At 40.0% G+C, this 20,164-nt stretch overlaps 2 protein-coding genes across 7 annotated transcripts in view; one reads left to right on the top strand and one right to left on the bottom strand.

Moving 5' to 3' along the window:
• Positions 1-1,123: 1,123 nt before the first annotated feature.
• On the top strand, positions 1,124-18,243 carry tmem98 (transmembrane protein 98). The gene is made up of 7 exons (XM_060902041.1): positions 1,124-1,217; positions 10,934-11,124; positions 11,361-11,492; positions 11,617-11,650; positions 11,766-11,881; positions 16,040-16,099; positions 17,400-18,243. Exons 2-7 carry the CDS (start codon positions 10,994-10,996, stop codon positions 17,587-17,589), a joined length of 663 nt encoding a protein of 220 aa, XP_060758024.1. The 5' UTR covers positions 1,124-1,217; positions 10,934-10,993; the 3' UTR covers positions 17,590-18,243.
• Positions 18,244-18,356: 113 nt separating this feature from the next.
• Positions 18,357-20,164, bottom strand: part of svilc (supervillin c) — a 64,272-nt gene continuing 62,464 nt past the window's right edge. For all 6 annotated transcript variants that reach the window (XM_060902034.1, XM_060902035.1, XM_060902036.1 and 3 more), the window contains one exon: positions 18,357-18,937. In XM_060902034.1, the coding sequence (XP_060758017.1) occupies positions 18,851-18,937 (87 nt within the window). In that variant the 3' untranslated portion in view covers positions 18,357-18,850. The remainder of the gene's footprint in view (positions 18,938-20,164) is intronic.

Genomic DNA, 20,164 nt, shown 5'->3' with positions numbered 1-20,164 from the left:
TGCTTTGATATTCATGCCAAGGTTTATGCAAACGTAGCGCCGTAACTTCTGTATACAGCGACGTAACTGACGTGTACAGCGACATAATGACGTATGCAGCGACGTAATGACGTGGCTCCGCTTAGTCCCGCGAGCTATGGAAAAGCAAACTGGTTCTCAGCTGGCTCGCAAGTTGAACGAGTTGTGAACCAGCACCGGCTCCGAACCAGCCCTGGAATTGATTTGGTGGAAAAGGGGTATATGTGTCAGCCCTGTGATGACCTGGCAACTTGTCCAGGGTGTACCCCGCCTCTCGCACATAGTCAGCTGGGATAGGCTCCAGCTTGCCTGCGACCCTGTAGAACAGGATAAAGCGGCTAGAGTTAATGAGATGAGAATGAACTTTCACTTGTATCGGAGTAACATTTGACCACCTGGGTCTGTACTTGGACTGAAGTAATGAAGTTGGGTATTTTGTCCACCTCTGTTATAAACAAAAAGTGAGGCCATATGGTTGTGTGTATAATGCTTTAAATACCCCTTTTCCACCAAATCAGTGCCAGGGCTGGTTCGGGGCCAGTGCTGGTGCTGGTTCACAACTCGTTCAACTTGCGAGCCAGCTGAGAACCAGTTTGCTTTTCCATAGCTCGGGGTGCTAAGGGAAGCCACGTCATTACGGCGCTGTATACGTCAGTTACGTCGCTGTGTTTGCATAAACCTTGGCGCGAACATCGAAGCAACAACACGGAGAAGCAGCAACAGCAGCAGCAACTACAATATTGGATGACTTCGCATTTGTACAGCTGCTGCTTCTCATCGCTTAAAAATGGCGATCTTTCGTGGTCTTGCTATTGTTGTTGGTCTTAACAACTCTGCCCCCCGTTAACGCAAGCGGTTCTTTCCTCTGGCCCAGCAAAGAGTTGGTGCTAGCCTGGAACCGGTTTTCCTGGCCTGAGAGTCAGTTCTTTGTCAGTGGAAACGGAAAACCCGGTTCCAAACTAAGCACTGGCCCCAAACCAGCCCTGGAACTGCTTTGGTGGAAAAGGGGCATATGTGAACTATTGCTAGGAAACCAAAATCAGTGCAATCTGGCAACCCGACTTCTCCATGGCGCGCGCGCTCATTCTGGAGCTTTCCGCGCCGTCTCCAGCTCCGCGCGCGCACCGAGCAGCTGCTTTGTTTTTTTGTGAGGAAAAGAGAGAGAGAAAAAAAAACGCGTCAAAAATGGAGGAACACAGGTAAAGCTTTCATTATTACAGTATTAAAGTACTATAATTCCTTCTGAAAGTTGTGGTTTAATGTGAAATGATTGCAGTCTAAAAACTGAGAAAACGATAACAATGAGTCTGAATATGGAGCTGAAGGGAAAAGTTATTTTGAGCTTCATAATTTTATTTCTTAACTAAAAAAAAACCCTCATTTTTTACATTAAAACACAGCTTTTAATTCATACTAAACAGATGATATAAAATGATCTACAACTAGCAGGAAATTTCTCTCAGATTGGGTCAGACTGGGCCTGCAGGTAATGGCGTTTATCCCAGACTAAGGCTGTGTCCTAAATCACATCCTGACTGACTAAAGGGTTTGTCACAAAGTGCACTACGTTTTGCATAACAATGTAATTAACAGCATTAACTGCACATGGGTTATACTGACCCAGCACTGCATTCCTGAAAAAAAAATTCACCAAAAAAAAAAAAAGAGAACAGTATTTTTTTTTTTTTTAAACAGTGCACTTATTCTGAATTATGGCCCAAATCAGCTTATAAATCTGATTCAGGTAAGTTTTTAATAAATTATCATTTGTTCCAAATAATACAGTTTATTTTTTTCACGGTCCAAATCCTGCGCTCTGATTGGCTGGTGAGCGGGTCCCTATCCTACAGGACCGACCCCAGTTACAGACCTCTGGCGACTCGCTCGTTCGCAACAACAAACATGGTAGCATTTTGTCATCAACATTTATCTTTTTTTTTTTTAAATCAAGTTTATTTATAAAGCCTAGGTCACAACCGGCCGTACGTGCTCCTACGGCCGGTCTACGTGCAAAAAACGCAAGAAATGCATGGAGGGCGCACATGTGACGTGCTGATTTTCGAGCCGTAGACTGGCCGCAGAGGTTCTTTGTCATGTCAGACAAACTCTACAGGTGCTTATGTTTTTTTCAGGTTGCAAGACAAACTTACAGCCAACGTGCATCTTTCTCCATGAACAAAAAAAAAACCGCAGCGATTTGGGAAACGCCAAAAATCGCACAGCCAAAAAACCGTACGTCCGGTTGTGACCTAGGCTTATGATTATCAAAAAGCTTATACATTTTTGCCAGCGTTTCTCAGGAGAATAGCATTAATTTTACAGCATGGATAGCGATAACAGTGTTCACAGCAAAAGGGAGTTTTACTACCCTGAGGAAGAAGAAATAAAAGAAAACATTTCAGGAGAAAGCTAAAAACCTGTAACTTGCTAACGCCAAGCAAAAACATGGCTGAATCCTGAATGACTCCTATTTGTATAAATAGGGGACTACATAGGCGGCAAAATGTATTTTTTTCCCTGCCATGGAAGTGCACTTGTATACCGAGGAGGAAGTCATATGCATTACAGCCGTGAATGAGGATTCAAAATGGCGGTTCGGCTCAGTTTTCCCTTTCGGGCGCTCTCGTTTTCTGTTAGAATTTGGTAAAGAAAAAAAAAATTATTTACCAGCTTAAGGTCGGTCCGTGTGGTGAAATACCGCGACCTCGGCCTTGAATACTGACCTCGGCCCAGAGGGCCTCGCTCAGTACTTTCAAGACCTCGGTCATAGTATTTCACAATACATACCTCCCAGCTGGTAAATAACGTATGTAATTCAAGGTTGCACAAGACATGGTTTTAAGAAGCCTCCACACTCAGAGTGGTGTAAGGGTCAGAGGTCAAATTGTAACGATGTTTTGTGACGTTTTATTATTCAGGACAAAGGACTTTTCAAAGATGTCATTTTTATTTGTTGGTCTCTTCAATAGACCGAAAGAAAAAGAGGCTGCAGAGAGAATGAATACTTCTGTAAGATTGCACCAGCATGATACCCAGGACTGGTACTGGGTTGATACCAGCAGCGCAAAAAAAAAAAAAAAATGTTGGTTTAAATATTAGAAATTGACCTGAGCTTATAACAAATTTGAAAAATTTGTCATTTCAGAATTTATTTGTTAGATAGATAGATAGATAGATAGATAGATAGATAGATAGATAGATAGATAGATAGATAGATAGATAGATAGAATTTACTTTATTGATCCCAAGCTGGGAAATTGTTACAGCAGCAAGTTATCAGATATGCAAAAAGAAGGGGAAAGGTGTTAAAAAAAAAAAGTTGGTTTAAATATTAGTGGTGTGTGGCGTTATCGGTATACCAATATCACGGTTCAGCTTGAAAAAGATGCATATCGCGGTACGATTTTGACATATTGGTTCAGTCGGGAATCTTTGCAAGTTCCCGTAAATAGTTCGTCTAACCATGGAAATGTTGAAAATATTTGATCAACTGCTTTCGTTTTTTTATTTTAATGTATAAATCTTGAATAATATAATTCACTAGCGTACTTATTGTTTTTGAGACAATAAATAAATTGAAGGTTCCAGAATCCCTTGCTCGAATGCGAAAAATAGTTGCTTGGTCAAGCTTTCAAAATGACAGCCTCCGTCGGCGCCGATGACTACAAGTTTAACATTGTGAAAAATCCAAAGGGAAAGGCTGCTGTTTGGCAGCACTTTGGCTTAATTATTTGGAAGGGGGAAAGCAGGAGCGAAGAAAATGTTGCTGGGTGCAAAATTTGTAAAGCCATAGTTAAGTGTAGTGGGGGAACAACTGATCTAATGACACATTTGAGACGCCATCATCCGAGTGTTTCGGCTGCTTCGTCGTGCAGCGCTGTCAATAGCAAAACCCCCATGCAATTACAACAGACCGTGCAACAGACGAGCACTCTACATATTTCACATTCTGTGCCAAAACAACAAACTATAAATAATGCATTTTCTAGTACCAAGAAATACCAGAGTACATCTGAAAAAGTGCAGCGAATCACTTCTAAAATAGCAAGATTCATCGTGAAAGACACGAGGCCATACAGCATGGTGGAATCCAAGGAGTTCAGGGAAATGCTGGCTGAATGTGAGCCTCAGTATCAAGTGCCATCTAGAAAAACTCTCTCAGAGGTCGTCGTTCCCAAAATGTATTCCCAAGTTTATGAAGTTAAAAGCAGCTTACAACATGCTGAATTGGTAAGGAATTTGTTTTACTGCAAGCACAATCTGTTAATCACAGTAACACATGTATGCATAAATTACTTATTTTAATCTGATTGATCCATTTTCTTGAATTAATTTGACCGTCAATAGGTAACTGGAATAAAACTTAAAACAAGTTGGTGTTTTAAACAGCACAACATTGCATTTCATTATGTGGTAGAATATATAAATCATAATAAAATCAGTAACTCAAGTATGCTGAAGCCAAGTGTGAAATTGACTTTACCGAGGGTAGGACATTATTGACGTTAGACCATCTTATATCTGGCTGGAAGTGACTGCCTTTTACTCGTGTTTTTCCATTCTTTACAAAAAGCTGCCAGATGTGTTGAGGTTTTTTCTCTCCATGCTCGAACATTACAGTGTTTGTCTAACATTATTTTTTTATGATTCAAATTTGTGTAGATTGACTACGTTGTAATTTCTTTTACACACAGGCTATTTAGCAAACTACTAGTACTTGTAACTAGTTAAATAGTTCATAAATCACATTTGTTTAATAATGATCACATTTGTTTCCTTACATAATTGTTTTGCTTAAAGAAAGGAATGCTATTCTTACACTAAAATATCATGATCTGTATCACGATACGCTGATCATGTATCACAATGTATCGCGATACAAAAATTTTCGTGATACCCATCCCTATTAAATATTAGAAATTAACCTGAGCTTATAACAAATTTGAAAAATTAGTCGTTCCAGAATTTATTTGTAGACACTTAGACGGATAGGATTTACTTTATTGATCCCAAGCTGGGAAAATAATTGTTACAGCAGCAAGTTTAGATATGCAGAAAGAAGGGGAAAGGTTATATTAAATTTATAAAAAAAAAAAATAAAAAAAATAAAAAAGTACAGCAAAAAGGAATTATATATTTTCTTAAAAAACCCAACTATACAATATACAGATAAAGTAATAAAATATATATTCTGTATATGTGCTTTGTACATGTGAATGTGCATTAATAGTGCTAAAAACAAGATTTGTAATAAATAAAGATAAAAACCGTGCAAAAGTGGCAGTATTGAGTGGAAGATCAATAAATAAATAAAAACTAACGGAGTAAAAGTGAATAACGACAGTAAACAAATAAACCCTGATATATGTAAAGAGACTTGATTTTTATTATACTTAACATTATACTTTTTCTTTATACTATATATTTTATACTACAAGTACTTCCATCCATCCATTATCTGTAGCCACTTATCCTGTGCAGGGTCGCAGGCAAGCTAGAGCCTATCCCAGCTGACTATGGGCGAGAGGCAGGGTACACCCTGGACAAGTCTCACCGTTCTCACACTCATTCACACCTACGGTCAATTTAGAGTCACCAGTTAACCTAACCTGCATGTCTTTGGACTGTGGGGGAAACCAGAGCACCCGGAGGAAACCCACGCGGACACGGGGAGAACATGCAAGCTCCACACAGAAAGGCCCTCGCCGGCCACGGGCTCGAACCCAGGACCTTCTTGATGTGAGGAGATAGCGCTAACCACTACACCACCGTGCCGCCCCGACAAGTACTTGATTATGAATTTTTTAAAGCTTCATTTTTTTTTTTAAAGAAAAATATATCTGATGGTTATTGATATCAGCTCATACTCAAACTTTTGCCATGTGTATCAGGGGAAAAAAAAGTGGTATTTTGCCATCTTGAGCAAAACGAAATAATGAACTTTCAGACGTTCCACAAACATTAAATCTACATAGAAGCTGATTTTAAAAAAAATAATAATAATGCTGCGCTTTAATAAATAACTACATCAATAAAAAATTGTTAAAAAGTTGTGATACAACACCTTGGCACTAGCCGTTATAGAGAAAATCTAATCAACTCTGTGATGCTAACAGTAAGGGCCTCTGCATGCTCTTGCAACAAGGCTTTCGCAGATAGCTTTTCGCAGATAGCTTTTCGCAGACAGTTGTAATTTATCGTTGAGCGGGGAGTAATAGGCGTGCGCGATGTTATTCACTGCCACAACGCAAGGGGGCGCGAAGTCGCTAGGAGTAGTTGGTGAGTGTGGTTAGTGGAGTGTTTATCCTCCGGTTACTTATAATGACTAGAACTGGAGTCGTATAGATGTACGTACTTCCTCACTTCCTCGATCAACCGCTCTTCGTGCTGCTTCATCTTCGCTCATGTTTTTAAAAATGGCGGTCATGAAAACAAACCAAACCGGGAAAGTAGGGAAGCGGAAGTGCGTGTACAGCGGATGTAGAGTGGACCAATCAGAGCCCTCGTCTGCGACGCTGTCTGCGAGGCTGTCTGCAGTGGTCACAATTTTTGGGAGGTGCGCGCAGAGCGTCTGCGAAGGGGGGGCTTCACAGACGCCATCTGCGAGGACTGGGTTGTCAGCATAAATTGGCCTCAACTCTGCATAGTGCTGAGCTGCATCAGGCCGCACCACAATCACTGATTATTTTCCCCAGTCACCACAGAGACAATGACTACTCTGGAACAAAAGGCAAATTGAATTTCATATTCTAAATTTGTAGCTGCACAAGAATTTTTTTTTTTTTAAACAAAAGTGGTTTTAATAACTTGGGGGGAGAAGTCATTCTAAATAAATACATTATATAACCAACATGTCCCCCATGTCCCCTTTACATTGTACCGTAACTAAAAATAGAAAGAAAAAGATAAGACGTGATCTCTTTCTTTATTTTTTCATATCACTTCTAAAAATCACAGCTTTGGGAAATTGCACCTTTTAAACTACACTGAATAGGCCATTTGCAGGAATTGGTCACATGTCAATTTTCCCCATAGCAACAAGCCCGTGGTGGGCAAGCTAACTTGACATTCCTTGACAACCATAAGAGTTTGACTGGCTATGTGAAGCAGTCCATTTCTATAATAGCTGTTACCTTTTCTACTGTCTTTTTTGACCCGAATTTTCATGTGTACTTGGAAAAAGTTTGGGGTTTTAACTTCTGTCGTAAGTTAGAGAGAATCATTGGCCGTAAGAGTTTTTTTTTTAAATCTGCTTCTTATCTGCTACAGATGTATCTATATTTATGTGCAAGAATCTTCATACATTAAGCGAATGATAAAAGGAGAAATAAGTTATAAACATACCTGAGAAATCCACCATTTCGCATGTGAATTTTTTTTTTAGGCGGTGACCAACTTGAGTCAAAAAAAGCCACTTTTACGGCCAATGATTTGCTTTAACTTACGACAGAAGTTAAAACCACAAACTTTTTCCAAGTACACATGAAAATTCGGGTTAAAAAAAAAAAAAAAACAGTAGAAAAGGTAAAAACAGCTATTATAGAAATGGATTGCTTCGCATCACCAGTCAAACTCTTATGGTTGTCAAGGAATGTCAAGTTAGCTTGCCCACCACAGGCTTGTTGCTATGGGGAAAATTGACACATGACCAATTTCTGCAAATGGCCCATTTATGATATGAGATTAAATCAACAACAACAAAATGTATATATATGGCAACCCTGGACACGAAGAAATTGCCAGTTGAATAAATCCAATTTAAAAGTGCGCATCACGGGTAAATTCAGGAGCAAGATCAATGTAATTCTATTTTATATTAAACTTCAGTCAAATATCTGTCACATTTTGCATTTTGTGCAATTTTTTTTACCTTGCACAATACCAGAAAAATTCAGTTGAAAAATCAAGCTATTTGAGGAGAATTGGTCCGCCTCTGAAAAAACTTGCCATTTGGATTTCCCGGGAAACATTGATTTTCGTGACATCACGTGCGGGATGCCTCCCTCTGAATCCTACATCAGTGCTGGTTTATGAGAAAACGACCTGGTGGTTTTCTGCAGATTTCTTCAACGTCATCACGTAATTATTAAAATGGTTAACAGATGTATCGTAGGAGGGTGTAGCAACACCAATCTTGATGGGATTAGTACTCATTGTTTCCCAAAAGACAGGACAATGAGAGAAATGGGAGCGCTTCGTGCGAGGCACCCGGAAAAATTGGCGACATGCTACAGACTACAGCATTATTTGCGGTGCTCACTTCACAAGGCCCAACAACTTTGAGAACTATTTGCAGTGGGAAATGGGCTTCGTGAGGCAACTTGATCTGAAAAAAGACGCAGTTCCAGCTGTCAGAATGCCCGAAGCAACACCGTCTCCATCTGTGTCGGTGTCACCAAAGGAGCCAGCCGTGTTCGTCTCCCCTGACAGAAGGCAAAATGCTGCATCCACTGAGGCCCTCGAAGCCGAGGACCAAGCAGAGCTGAGAAAAAGACCAAGGAAATCGGCAATTCACAAGCTGACTGTTGCCAGGGTAAGAAATAATTCTGACATTATATTCTTCATCCAAAGGTGAAGTAACATTGCGCTCAGGTGACAGTTCCATATTTCATTGAAAAATCTATACAGGCTGTGCACTGCAACTGTGCAAGCTCTCTCAGCCTGCTGACGCTTCTGCAGGTAACGTCACGAATCTGGCTCCAGGCTCCCTTGGGATTTTTCCAGACACGTTTTATTTCTGCTGTAGACAGATGGCCTTGTGCAAAATTACCCTTCTGGATGAGTGTGTAAAGGGACATTTTGATATATGAAAAACAAACGAAATTGGTCCAGGATATGCACTTTAAGAATTACAGCATTCAGAAACAGAGAATAATCAGCGTTAAGAGTCATTTCTGATAGATCACAGAGGCATGATGGCTAACAAAGGACTGGAATAAATCTTACTTTTGGAGTTAAAAAAAAAAAAAAATTATATAGTCAACACACTGAGTGATTAATATAATTTTATTTCAGTTCCACAGCACATATAAAATATAAATGGTGCCACTGTGAAACTTTGTTTCACATCATTTGTTATAAATAATTAAAGAAATATTAGATGTGTCCAGAATGGTGTAAAATTCTGTTTATGCTTCCAAAATGAGAAAACTGAGAAAGTGAGCAACATCATTAATTTACTACTATAAATTTGTTAAGTCCTTATATTTGAAAATTGTCATCAAACCTCAAGACAGAGAATTTGAGGAGAAATTTTGTACATAAAATTCAGGTTTGTACTTCTAAAGTTTTAAATAACGAACATGAAATCATGCGAGACTGGAACATAAATTATGAACGCAAGTATTTTGCTAGTTCACATCATTCTCTGATCTTATAAAACAGTAAAGTGCAGAAATGCCCCCCACCCTTAGAGACTAAATGTTAAACATGCTCAGAAGATTAGGCTTTAGGAACAGTAATAAAAGTTTATTTTTAAAAATAGAGTGCAATAAAATCACAGAACACACTGTACAGTACTGAGTGTTCAAGTCTGTACGCACAAGAGGTAATGCAGGAGAAGTTAATGATCAACTTATTCATGGGTAAAGAAGGTTCAATAGGTGTGGTCCTGGTAAATACATGCTCATCTGCTCCCCCCCCCCACACACACACTCAGATATTAGAGAGCAGGGGTGGATTCACATTATGGAATATTTCAATGACCAAAAAGACTTAATTATTAAAGATGTTACTGGTATGTAAATTCATGAATTATTGGATTTATACGGTACACGTGTAAGGCAAATTCAGACTACCTCTTGAGATATAATCACACACAATATATATATGGAAAGTGCACTCAAATCAATCCCACTGTTACGCAAAGGGATTTTTCATTAAAGGTTCGAGTGCCATTTTTGAACATTTGAACTTTTGTGCACTTAAAGGCCGACTCTGACATTTCACTTTGTGTCCTGGTACTTCTTAAAGGAGTCGGCTATTTGCAGGAATTGATCACGTGTCAATTTTCCCCATAGCAACAAGCCCATGGTGGGCAAGTTAACTTGACATTCCTAGACAACCATAAGAGCTTGACTGGTGATGCAAAGCAATCCATTTCTATAATAAACCGTATAATATATATATTATCTGTATAATAAACCGTATAAATTTTTATTTTTTCAACTGGTTTTTTTTTTTTTTTTTTACCCGAATGTGTGTGTACACTTGGAAAAAGTTTGTGGTTTTAACTTCTGTCGTAAGTTAAAGCGAATCATTGGCCGTAAAAGTTCTTTGGACTCAAGTTGGTCGCCGCCGAAAGTGCAAGATTTTCTGGTCAAAAAACCTGGACAGGGTGCAAAGTACAGTAAGTGAATGATAAAAGGTAGAAAAGGAGAAATGAGTTATAAACATACCTGAGAAATCTGCCATTTTGCACGTGAATTTCTTTCAGCGGCGACCGACTTGAGTCCAAAAACTCTTATGGCCAATGATTCACTTTAATTTATGACAGAAGTTAAAACCACAAACTTTTTCTCAGTACACACGAAAATTCAGGTAAAAAAAAAACAAAAAAAAACAAGACAGTAGCAAAGGTAAAAATGGCCATTATAGAAATGGATTGCTTTGCATCACCAGTCAAGCTCTTATGGTTGCCAAGGAATGTCGAGTTAGCTTGCCCACCACGGGCTTGTTGCTATGGGGAAAATTGACACGTGACCAATTCCTGCAAATGGCCTATTGGGTTCCGATGTGGTAAAACCATATTAGCCAACCTTTATAACGCAGGCAGGGGAAACTAAACAAATGCAAAATATTGTACAAGGTCCAGAGCCACATGCATTTAATATTTTGACAACTCATACACAACCTAAATCAACGATTTAACGCAACCCATATCTTACAGTTTGAAATTTGGCCCCTGTTCCCTCAGATGAACACCAGACATCTGGTTAAAGCCTCTGATTGCATCCCCTGCATCTGAAACATCACTATGGAGACTGTGGTTATTGTGGCCATTGGCGTGTTGGCCACCATTTTCCTGGCATCTTTTGTGGCACTGGTGGTTGTGTGTCGTCATCGTTATTGCCATCGGCCCAACCTTCTGCATCACTTCGAGTCCAAGTAAATACAAAAACTTTGACCAGGTTCTCTTACAGAACATTATTTTAACTTTTATTCCTGAGAAACCATATTCCTGAGTGTCTCATCACAGAACTATTCAAGTTTGTCTGTTCACTATTTAATTCAATATTCTTATTATTCTAAATTTACCGTGCTACAATTCTTGCAGTCCTCAAGTTTAAGTACCCAATCTACAAAGCTGTTGGGTCACTTTCACTTCTCATTTCCCCACTCAGACCCACAGTGGATCTGATTGGCGCGATGGAGACTCAGAGCGAGCCATCCGAGTTGGAGCTGGACGACGTGGTCATCACCAACCCACACATCGAAGCCATCCTGGAGAACGAGGAGTGGATCGAAGATGCCTCGTACGGCCTCTTCACCATGTCCTTCTCTGCAATCATAATGATAATTATACACAAGAACAGCATATCACACTTATCAACCGTCTTCTCATCAACCCATTGATTGTCTGTCTTTCTCTATCCGCAGTGGTCTAGTGTCTCATTGCATTTCCATCCTGAAGGTAATTTATCCACTTCGCAAAAGTCTGATTACTCTGCAGTAAATCTCACAGCTATCAGACTTTAAAATGGCTCTTTGTTGATTGGTTCTTCTAAATATTGATTGCATTCATACAGATCTGCCATACTCTGACAGAGAAACTTGTTGCCATGACGATGGGTTCTGGAGCAAAGGTAAAAGCCCCTGCCAGCCTTAGTGACATCATCACGGTGGCTAAACGCATCAGCCCCAGGTAAATAAGGAAATGGAAACCAGACACCTCCAAAATCATGCTCATGTGTTATAATTTTCCCCAAGTTGTATTCAAATCAGCCAAAACAGGTTCTTGAGTTCTGCACTGGAGCCAGCAAGTAATGGAAGTTTTTTTTTACCCAAAAGTCTAACTCCTTATTAACCTTGCTTGTGAAGTTTTACAAAAAGACAGGAGGTCTGATATTTTCCCATAAAGATGAAGCAAGTGAGGTTAATAAGGAGGAGTTTATTATAGCTTTTTTTTTTATTTCCAAGATCAAAACAGATGGTCATTTTAATGAGGCATGATACTGCCTTCAGTCACGTCATATTTGTAACATAGTTGAGTCTCACATGCAGAATCAATGGCTAGCGGTTTCAAAACTGAATTCCTGTTAGCAGTTTCTGAACACTCATCACTGCTCATTTCTTGACCAACTCAGTGACTCGTTTGTCTTTCAGCCATTTTCGATTCCGTTTTGATTTCCAGTTAATCTTTTTTGCAACATTGAAAGCTGGCATCTTGGAAAGAAATCCCATAAATCGCCCACAGGCATTATGGGAAAAATACTGCCTGCCAAGGAACCAATCAGAATGTGCAATTTTACCAAAAGTAGCTCGTGCCATATTATAATTTCCAGTAATACATGCAGATATCATATGATGAACTAGATATAACAAAGCTCATATTTAAATGAACACTTCGGTGATGTAGTGGGAGATCTAAATTCTGCCTTCACTCTTTTTGATGGAGTCTGTAGGGAGGAATAATGTGGCCGACTAAAATGGCTGTTCCAGTGACTTCCTACAGTGGTATGCACAAGTTTGGGCACCCCTGGTCAAAATTGCTGTTACTGTGAACAGTTAAGCAAGCTGAAGATGAAATGATCTCCAAAAGGCATAAAGATGACTCATTCCCTTTATATTTCAAGCAAAAACAATGCATTTATTTTCATCTTTTCATCATTTTCAAAATAACAAAAAAGGAAAAGGGCCCGAAGCAAAAGTTTGGGCACCCTGCATGGTTAGTACCTAGTAACACCCCCTTTGGCAAGTATCACAGCTTGTAAACACTTTTTGTAGCCAGCTAATAATCCTTCAGTTCTTAGCTGGGGGATTTTCACACATTTGTCCTTGCAAAAGGCTTCCAGTTCTACAAGTTTCTTGGGCTGTCTTGCATGCACTGCTCTTTTGAGATCTATCCACAGATTTTCAATGATGTTTAGGTCAGGGGACTGTGAGGGCCTGGGCAAAACCTTCAGCTTGTGCCTCTTGAGGTATTCCATTGGAGATTTTGAGGTGTGTTTTGGATCATCGTCTTATTGTAGGACCCATCCCCTTTTTAACTTCAACTTTTTTACAGATGGTGTGATGTTTGCTTCCAGAATTTGCTGGTATTTATTCAAATCCATGCTTCCCTCGACCAATGAAATGTGCCCTGTGCCACTGGCTGCAACACAACCCCAAAGCATGATCGATCCACACCCATGCTTCAGAGTTGGAGAGGTGTTCTTTTCCTGGAATTTGGCACCCTTTTTTCTCCAAAACATACCTTTGCACATTATGGCCAAAAAGTTCCATTTTGATTTCATCAGTCCACAGGACTTGTTTCCAAAATGCATCAGGCTTATTATTTAGATGTTTATTTGCAAACTTCAGACACTGAATTTTATGGCTAGGACGCAGGAATGGTTTTCTTCTGATGACTCTCCCATGAAGGTCATATTTATTCAGGTGTCGCTGCATAGTAGAACAGTGCAACACCACTCCAGGGTCTAGTCAATCTTTCTGAAGGTTTTTTGCAGTCAAACAGGGGTTTTTATTTGCCTTTCTAGCAATCCAACGAGCAGCTCTTTCAGAAAGTTTTCTTCATCTTCCAGACCTCACCTTGATCGCCACTCAGTACGTTTACATGCACATCCAAATCGAGCTGCTGTTGGTAATCGAGCAAAGGGTCCCAGCAGGGGTGCCAGAGAAATCCAATCCTACATGCACACAAGGAAATCGAGCTATTGTGTGAGGTACATTGTGCACCCGAGCCACAGGTGGCGCTACACACCCCATCGTGTTGGTACACTTCCGGTTGTCGTCATGAAGAGCTATTCAAGAGTGTAAACAAAAGTTATCAGTTCCGTGTTCACAAGAAGAGTGTTTGTAGTTTGTATGTACGAACAGAAGTGTTCCTAATAAAATGGCCACTAAGTTGAAGTTGATCTGTAATGGTGAACATATTAACTGTTAGCCTGCTAACATGCTAATAACTTACCAACTAATTGGAAATGGGTGCATACATGCCCAGACACAAGTGTTCCTAATAAAGTGGCGGCTAAGGTGAAGTGTCATGCCGACCGAGGCTGTTGTGTTTCCCGCTTGTAGTCTCGTCACTCGTCACTTCCGGAAGGGGGAGTGCTGAAGTAAGTAGCTCGACCACGTAGCTCGATAGGGTTTACATGCACTAAGTAGCTCGGCAAAAATCGCATAATCTAGGTCGTGTAGCTCGATTACAAGAAATCCAGTTCGGTTCAATTTCAGCCGAGCTAAGGTGTTTCCATGGCATTTAGAACTTCGATTTCAGTCTAGCAGCGGCAGAAATTCGATTTTCTCTGTGCATGTAAACGCACTCACCGTTTCTGTTCACTGCCATTTAACATTACAGTCTGAGGAAACGGCTACCTGAAAACACTTTACTACGTTCTTGTAGCCTTCTCCTGCTTTGTGAGCATCAATTATTTTATTATTCAGAATGCGAGGGAGTTGCTTAGAGGAGCCCATGGCTGCTGATTTTAGGGACAAGTTTCAGGAGTCAGAGAATTTATACAGCTTTGAAATCTGCATCACCTGACCTTTCCTAATGAGGAATTTGAACAAGCCACAGCTCAATAAGCTAATTAAGGTCTGGAACCTTGGTAAAAGTTACCTGAGAACTTAAATGTATTGGGGTGCCCAAACTTTCACATGGTGTTCCTTTTCTCCCCCATCCCCACACTCTCTCCAGTTGTACAAAACAAAAATACACAAATCTTGCAGAAAACGCTGAAAATGTCTCGTCTTTACCTTTATGCCTTTTGGTGATCAGTTCATCTTCTGCTCACTTAACTATTCACAGTAACAGACATTTTCAGTAAGGGTGCCCAAACTTTTGCATGCCACTGTAGCTTGCTAAAACTAGGTCCAAAAACCAAACTGTGCGAAATTGCATACAGTTTAAAAGTAGATACAGCGAGTGAGCATATACTTTCGGAACCTAATTTGTGTGATCAACGGAGTACTCTTTGGTACTGGCGTCGATTACCAAAGTGCAAGAAAATGATTCTCAATGTCCGTGAACGTAGGTGCTTTTTAACAGTCAGTAAGTTTTATGCCATCATGACATTGTCTTTAAAAAAAAAAAAAAGTGAGGAAATAAAAAAAATATATATATATATATTAAAAGCTATGGTTTGTTTTATGAATGCTCCACAACACTAAATGCAACTTTAAACATGGTTTAAACCGTGTATCTACCACTATTAACAACCAAGATGTTTATTACTCTCTCCACATTCACTGGATATGAGCAATCATGCACTCTGATACTAGGATATCAGCTCATATACCAGGAGTAGAGGAAAAACAAAATGGAGTGTGTTGCTGAACCAACTGAGGACGAAATAAAAACCTTGACTTGAAAACAAAACCCCCAGAAAATGCAAAAAATATATGTATATGGAATAAAGTATTTGATGGAAAAATAAGATATTCTGACAAGAATTATAGCATTTCACAAACTGCTACTGTCATTTCACCAGTTTGTTTGCATTCCAAGTAGAAATGATTGTCAGGGAAGTTTATTTATCGAATTTTCAAAAGATAAAAGTGCTATTTCTTAAAATCCAGTGAGTATGGATATAATAAAACGGTTATTCCACTCAATCTTGTTGTACATGGCTTATAGCCAACTCGGCTTTGTTGGCCATCGGCTCATGTACGACTCGATTTCACGGCATAACTTCATTCTACAGTATGTTAATCTGGTTATGGCAGCCTTACAGGTTGTTGAGTCCATAGATGGTCGTTCCCTTGTTGTAAAGTGAACTATCCAGCTAGGAGCTATTTATTTATTAAAAAAAAAAAAATCACCACCACTGGAAATTATTATACGTCATCTCTGATTTCACAGGGTAGATGATGTGGTTCGGTCGATGTATCCACCACTGGACCCAATCCTCCTCGATGCTAGGTAACCGAATTTCTTATTTAGTTTCTAATTCATCTTACAGGTTTGACTCCCACTCAGGAAGTGATCAAACGAGATTAGTCAGTCAATTGACTTAGGAATATGGAAAAATTTAGATTTGCGTAAATGTTTTGAATTCTCCAGTATTAAATCAAACACTCCTCGGAAGCCCTGAAAAATATAGAAAAATTTAATGTTTTTACATGCATTCTGCCTTCCTGGTTTTACACATTACATCCTTTCGGGGTTGGCAGGCTTGAAAATGGGGGTGGGAAGTGGAAATCTTTAAGGTATCCATGAGGAAGCAGCAGAAACTTGGACACAAGTGAAGTAGCGCACTAGGATGTGTTCCTGTATATCAGACCTGGGCATTTTACGGCCCGCGGGCCGCACCCGGCCCTTTGGTTCATTCTGACCGGCCCGCGTAAGGTTAATTAGAAATTACAAAATAAACGTATTTTCTAATTTTACCTCATGCACGGACTGAATAGGGATTCGTACAACCGGTTTCTTCTTTTTTTTCCTTTTCTGAATGTGCATTGCTTTTATTTTGAAGTTGTGTTCAACAAAAACACAATGTGCGTGACATGAAAATGACATGAAATCCCACGAAACCTAATCCCGCGATAACTACTTCTGTAATTTGTCCAGACCAACCACAAACTTGTACGTCATCCTTCAAACAGTCCAGCCAATCACAGTATGACGTCACCAGCAGGCGCCCGAGCCGATCTATAGATCTGATACCTACATCGAATCGACGTTGTTGCGAGCAAGTCACAAGAAGACTTGAGCCCCCAAAATGTCTGCCAAAAAAAAAAAAAGGTAGATGCCAAATGCAGGGCTTTCAACAAAACATGGACTGCTAAGTATTTATTTACTGAAGTCAGAGATAAAGCCGTGCGTTTAGTTTGCGGAGAGCAGATCCGAAAAACACCAAATGAGGTGATTAAACTACAAATGTGGGCATCATTATTATAATATGATGTATCTTGCTTGATATTTGGAGTAGAAAGACAATATTGTGATGCCTTTATTGTGTTTTGACATTTTGTTAACCATTGTTTTGGGAAATTTGATTGAATAAATGACATTTTTTGTAAGGCAACCTCGTTTTTTTACATACTCTTACCAGTCTTAGCAGCTTGTAAAAACAAATGTTATTTATTGCTTTATATAAAGAAATACAGTTATTATGCAGAATTTAGTTCAGCCTTTTGGTCCAGCCCTCCACTAAATTTTCTGTTTCTCATGTGGCTCCATGGAAAAAATAATTGCCCACCCCTGCTGTATATCCTTTCAGGGCTACCGCATTGCTGCTGTCCGTTAGTCACTTAGTCCTGGTGACGCGGAACGCCTGTCACATGTCTGGCAGCCTGGACTGGATCGACCAATCACTGCACGCAGCTGAGGATCACATGGTAGTGCTCAGGGAGGCAGCCTTGGCATCAGAACCCGAGAGACGACTACCAGAAAGAGAGCAGTCCATCTGAGTCTCTCTCACACACACACACACACACGTGTAGGGGACTGCGATAGAGAAAATGTCACACAGTCCACATGTATACTTCGCAATAGACTTTTTTTGCACAAACACCTGATCTTTTATCACCACTTTTTTTTTTTTAAATGTTACATTGCTTACAGCAGTGGTTACAATCACTTTCTACTTTTTCCACTATTAATGCAAATGAATTGAAACAAAATCAGGGGCACTTGTACTACTGCCTCCAAATCAGCTGAATGGTGAACATAACAGATTTAATATGCACACTATTCACAAGTGTTTCGTCACGTAGTCATATCGTATAAAATGTGGAGTTAGTTAAGAAATGACACACTAGAGCTTATATATTGTTAGAGAAAGATATCAAACACTTCGAGTCATAAACGCTCTCTCTCTCACCATTTTTATGGCCTGTAATCCTAAGTCACATGATGTTTAAAGCCTTTCTAATTCCCAAACCTCACCACACTGTTCATGTTTAAGCTGGTTGTGTTGGCATTTGTGAAGTGCGAGAGCAAAGTCTTAACCAGTGCCAGCCTAATATTGAGCACGTGCTATTGTAGCATTATAATTAAGTTATAAAAGCACACCAGATGTGGTGAAGTTTGGGTTAAAAAAAAATGATTAAGTATTCCTTTATATATCTCCAATATATCTCTTTTTTTCCCCAAACATACTGTTATTTCTTCCACTTTGACAGTTAAATTAAAGCTTCATAGAGAAAAATCATTTCATTGCAGTTTATTTGTGTTCTTCTAGCTGATAAGAGATACCAGATGCAATTCCAGGGTCAGTGAAACAACTTGTGATTGATTTCTTTTTTCTTCATTTTTAAATTCATATTTCCACCCCCCAGGTTTGGAACAAAAGGTTTAGTGATGGAGATGAGAAAGATGGAAACCGTGGAGAAAGGGAAAGACAAACAGAACAGCTTTGGCTGGTAAGAGAGATGAACCTGAAACCCGTTGAGTGAGTGTGTAGACAGGCAGGCAGCTTCCTCAGCCACCTGGACTTTTGGCTTAAATCGGTGAAGAATTTCTGTAAGGTACTAAAGTGACTACACTCAAGAGAAAAAAAACAAAAACACACACGCGCACATACAGTCATTAGGTTTTAAACTGTACATGGGAAAGGGGGTGACATTACAAGAAAATAGAATAATTTCAAAAACAGTTTTTTTTTTTTTTTTTTAACAGAAACGTAAACTGCTTCAGTAGTTCAGGGTCAGTAGTGTTTCAAATGCAGCTTCAGTACAGGCCTTTGCTCTTTTTCAGGTTTAACTGCTGCAGCTCTGGCAAGGAGTTATAGTCTTTCCTCTTCATTCCTAAAACCACCTGCAAACAAAGACGTATTGCTTTATGCTTGAGCTCACATTTCTAAACCCTCATACTGCATTCACATCACATGGGAGTAACACCTAGCCATGAATATCAGCTTCCACCCCCCCCCCAAAAAAAGGCAGCTCATGTCAATCTCCAAGGGTTTTCTGGGACCTTTCTGAGCAAAGTGAGATAACTGGAGGCATGAGCATGTCATGCAGTCTTGGAAGAGGAATTTTAGTTTGTATAACCGAAAGCAAATGAGAAATTTAGGTTAGATAGAACTTTATTGATCCCTTTGGGCGGGTTCCCTCAGGGAAATTAAAATTCCAGTAGCATCATTACAGGATAAACAGAGAATCTTCCTCTTTTTATATATTTGTATATGTAAATACTTAACTTATCTAGAAGTTTTTCCTCCATTTCTTTTCTCTGTTTATCTGTAATGATGCTGCTGGAATCTTAATTTCCCTGAGGGAACCCTTTCCCAAAGGGATCAGTAAAGTTTTATCTAATCTAATGTATTTAAAAAAGTCCAGCAGGAGAGGTATTGCACATTGTCCAGTATTGCTTTACCAGGCTAGGCTACTGCTCTTCCCGTCCTCTGTCCTCCTGTTACCCCTCCTCCCCCCCAGAGAGGAGCTGTACGGTCTGATGGCGTGAGGGACAAAGGAGTTTTTAAGTCTGTTTGTCCTGCACTTGGGAAGGAGCATTCTGTCACTGAACAGGCTCCTCTGGTTGCTGATGACAGTGTGCAGAGGGTGACTGGCATCATCCATGATGTTCAGTAGTTTGTCCATAGACCTCTTCTCTGCCACCGTCACCAGAGTCTCCAGCTTCATGCCGACCACAGAGCCGGCCCGCCTGATCAGTTTGTCCAGCCTGGATGTGTCCTTCTTGGGTGTGCTGCCCCCCCCCAGCACACCACGGTGTAAAACAGGACACTGGTGACCACAGACTGATAGAACATCCACAGGAGTTTCCTGCAGATGTTAAAGGCCTGCTCTGTCCCTTCCTGTACAGGTGTGGTTGGTGTTGCAAGTCCAGTCCAGCTCGCTGTCCAGCCACAGCCCGAGGTACTTGCAAGAATCCACAGCCTCCACCTCGACTCCCTCGATCAGAACTGGTCGTGACCTTGGTCTGGACCTCCCAAAGTCAATGACCAGTTCCTTGGTCTTCGAGGTGCATTTGTAAGAGCACCAATAATACTGATGCTAAATAATACATTTAAAAAAATAAATC

The sequence above is a fragment of the Neoarius graeffei genome, chromosome 20, assembly GCF_027579695.1.
Source record: "Neoarius graeffei isolate fNeoGra1 chromosome 20, fNeoGra1.pri, whole genome shotgun sequence".
In the NCBI taxonomy this organism is placed as follows: Eukaryota; Metazoa; Chordata; class Actinopteri; order Siluriformes; family Ariidae; genus Neoarius; species Neoarius graeffei.
This window is presented reverse-complemented; position numbering and strand designations above follow the sequence as displayed.

Coding starts and splice junctions, on each gene's coding strand:
- tmem98 (XM_060902041.1), top strand. CDS start 10,994: ATGGAGACTGTGGTTATTGTGGCCATTGGCGTGTTGGCCACCATTTTC. Junction 11,125..11,360: donor CTGCATCACTTCGAGTCCAA/GTAAATACAAAA, acceptor TTCCCCACTCAG/ACCCACAGTGGATCTGATTG. Junction 11,651..11,765: donor ATTGCATTTCCATCCTGAAG/GTAATTTATCCA, acceptor GCATTCATACAG/ATCTGCCATACTCTGACAGA.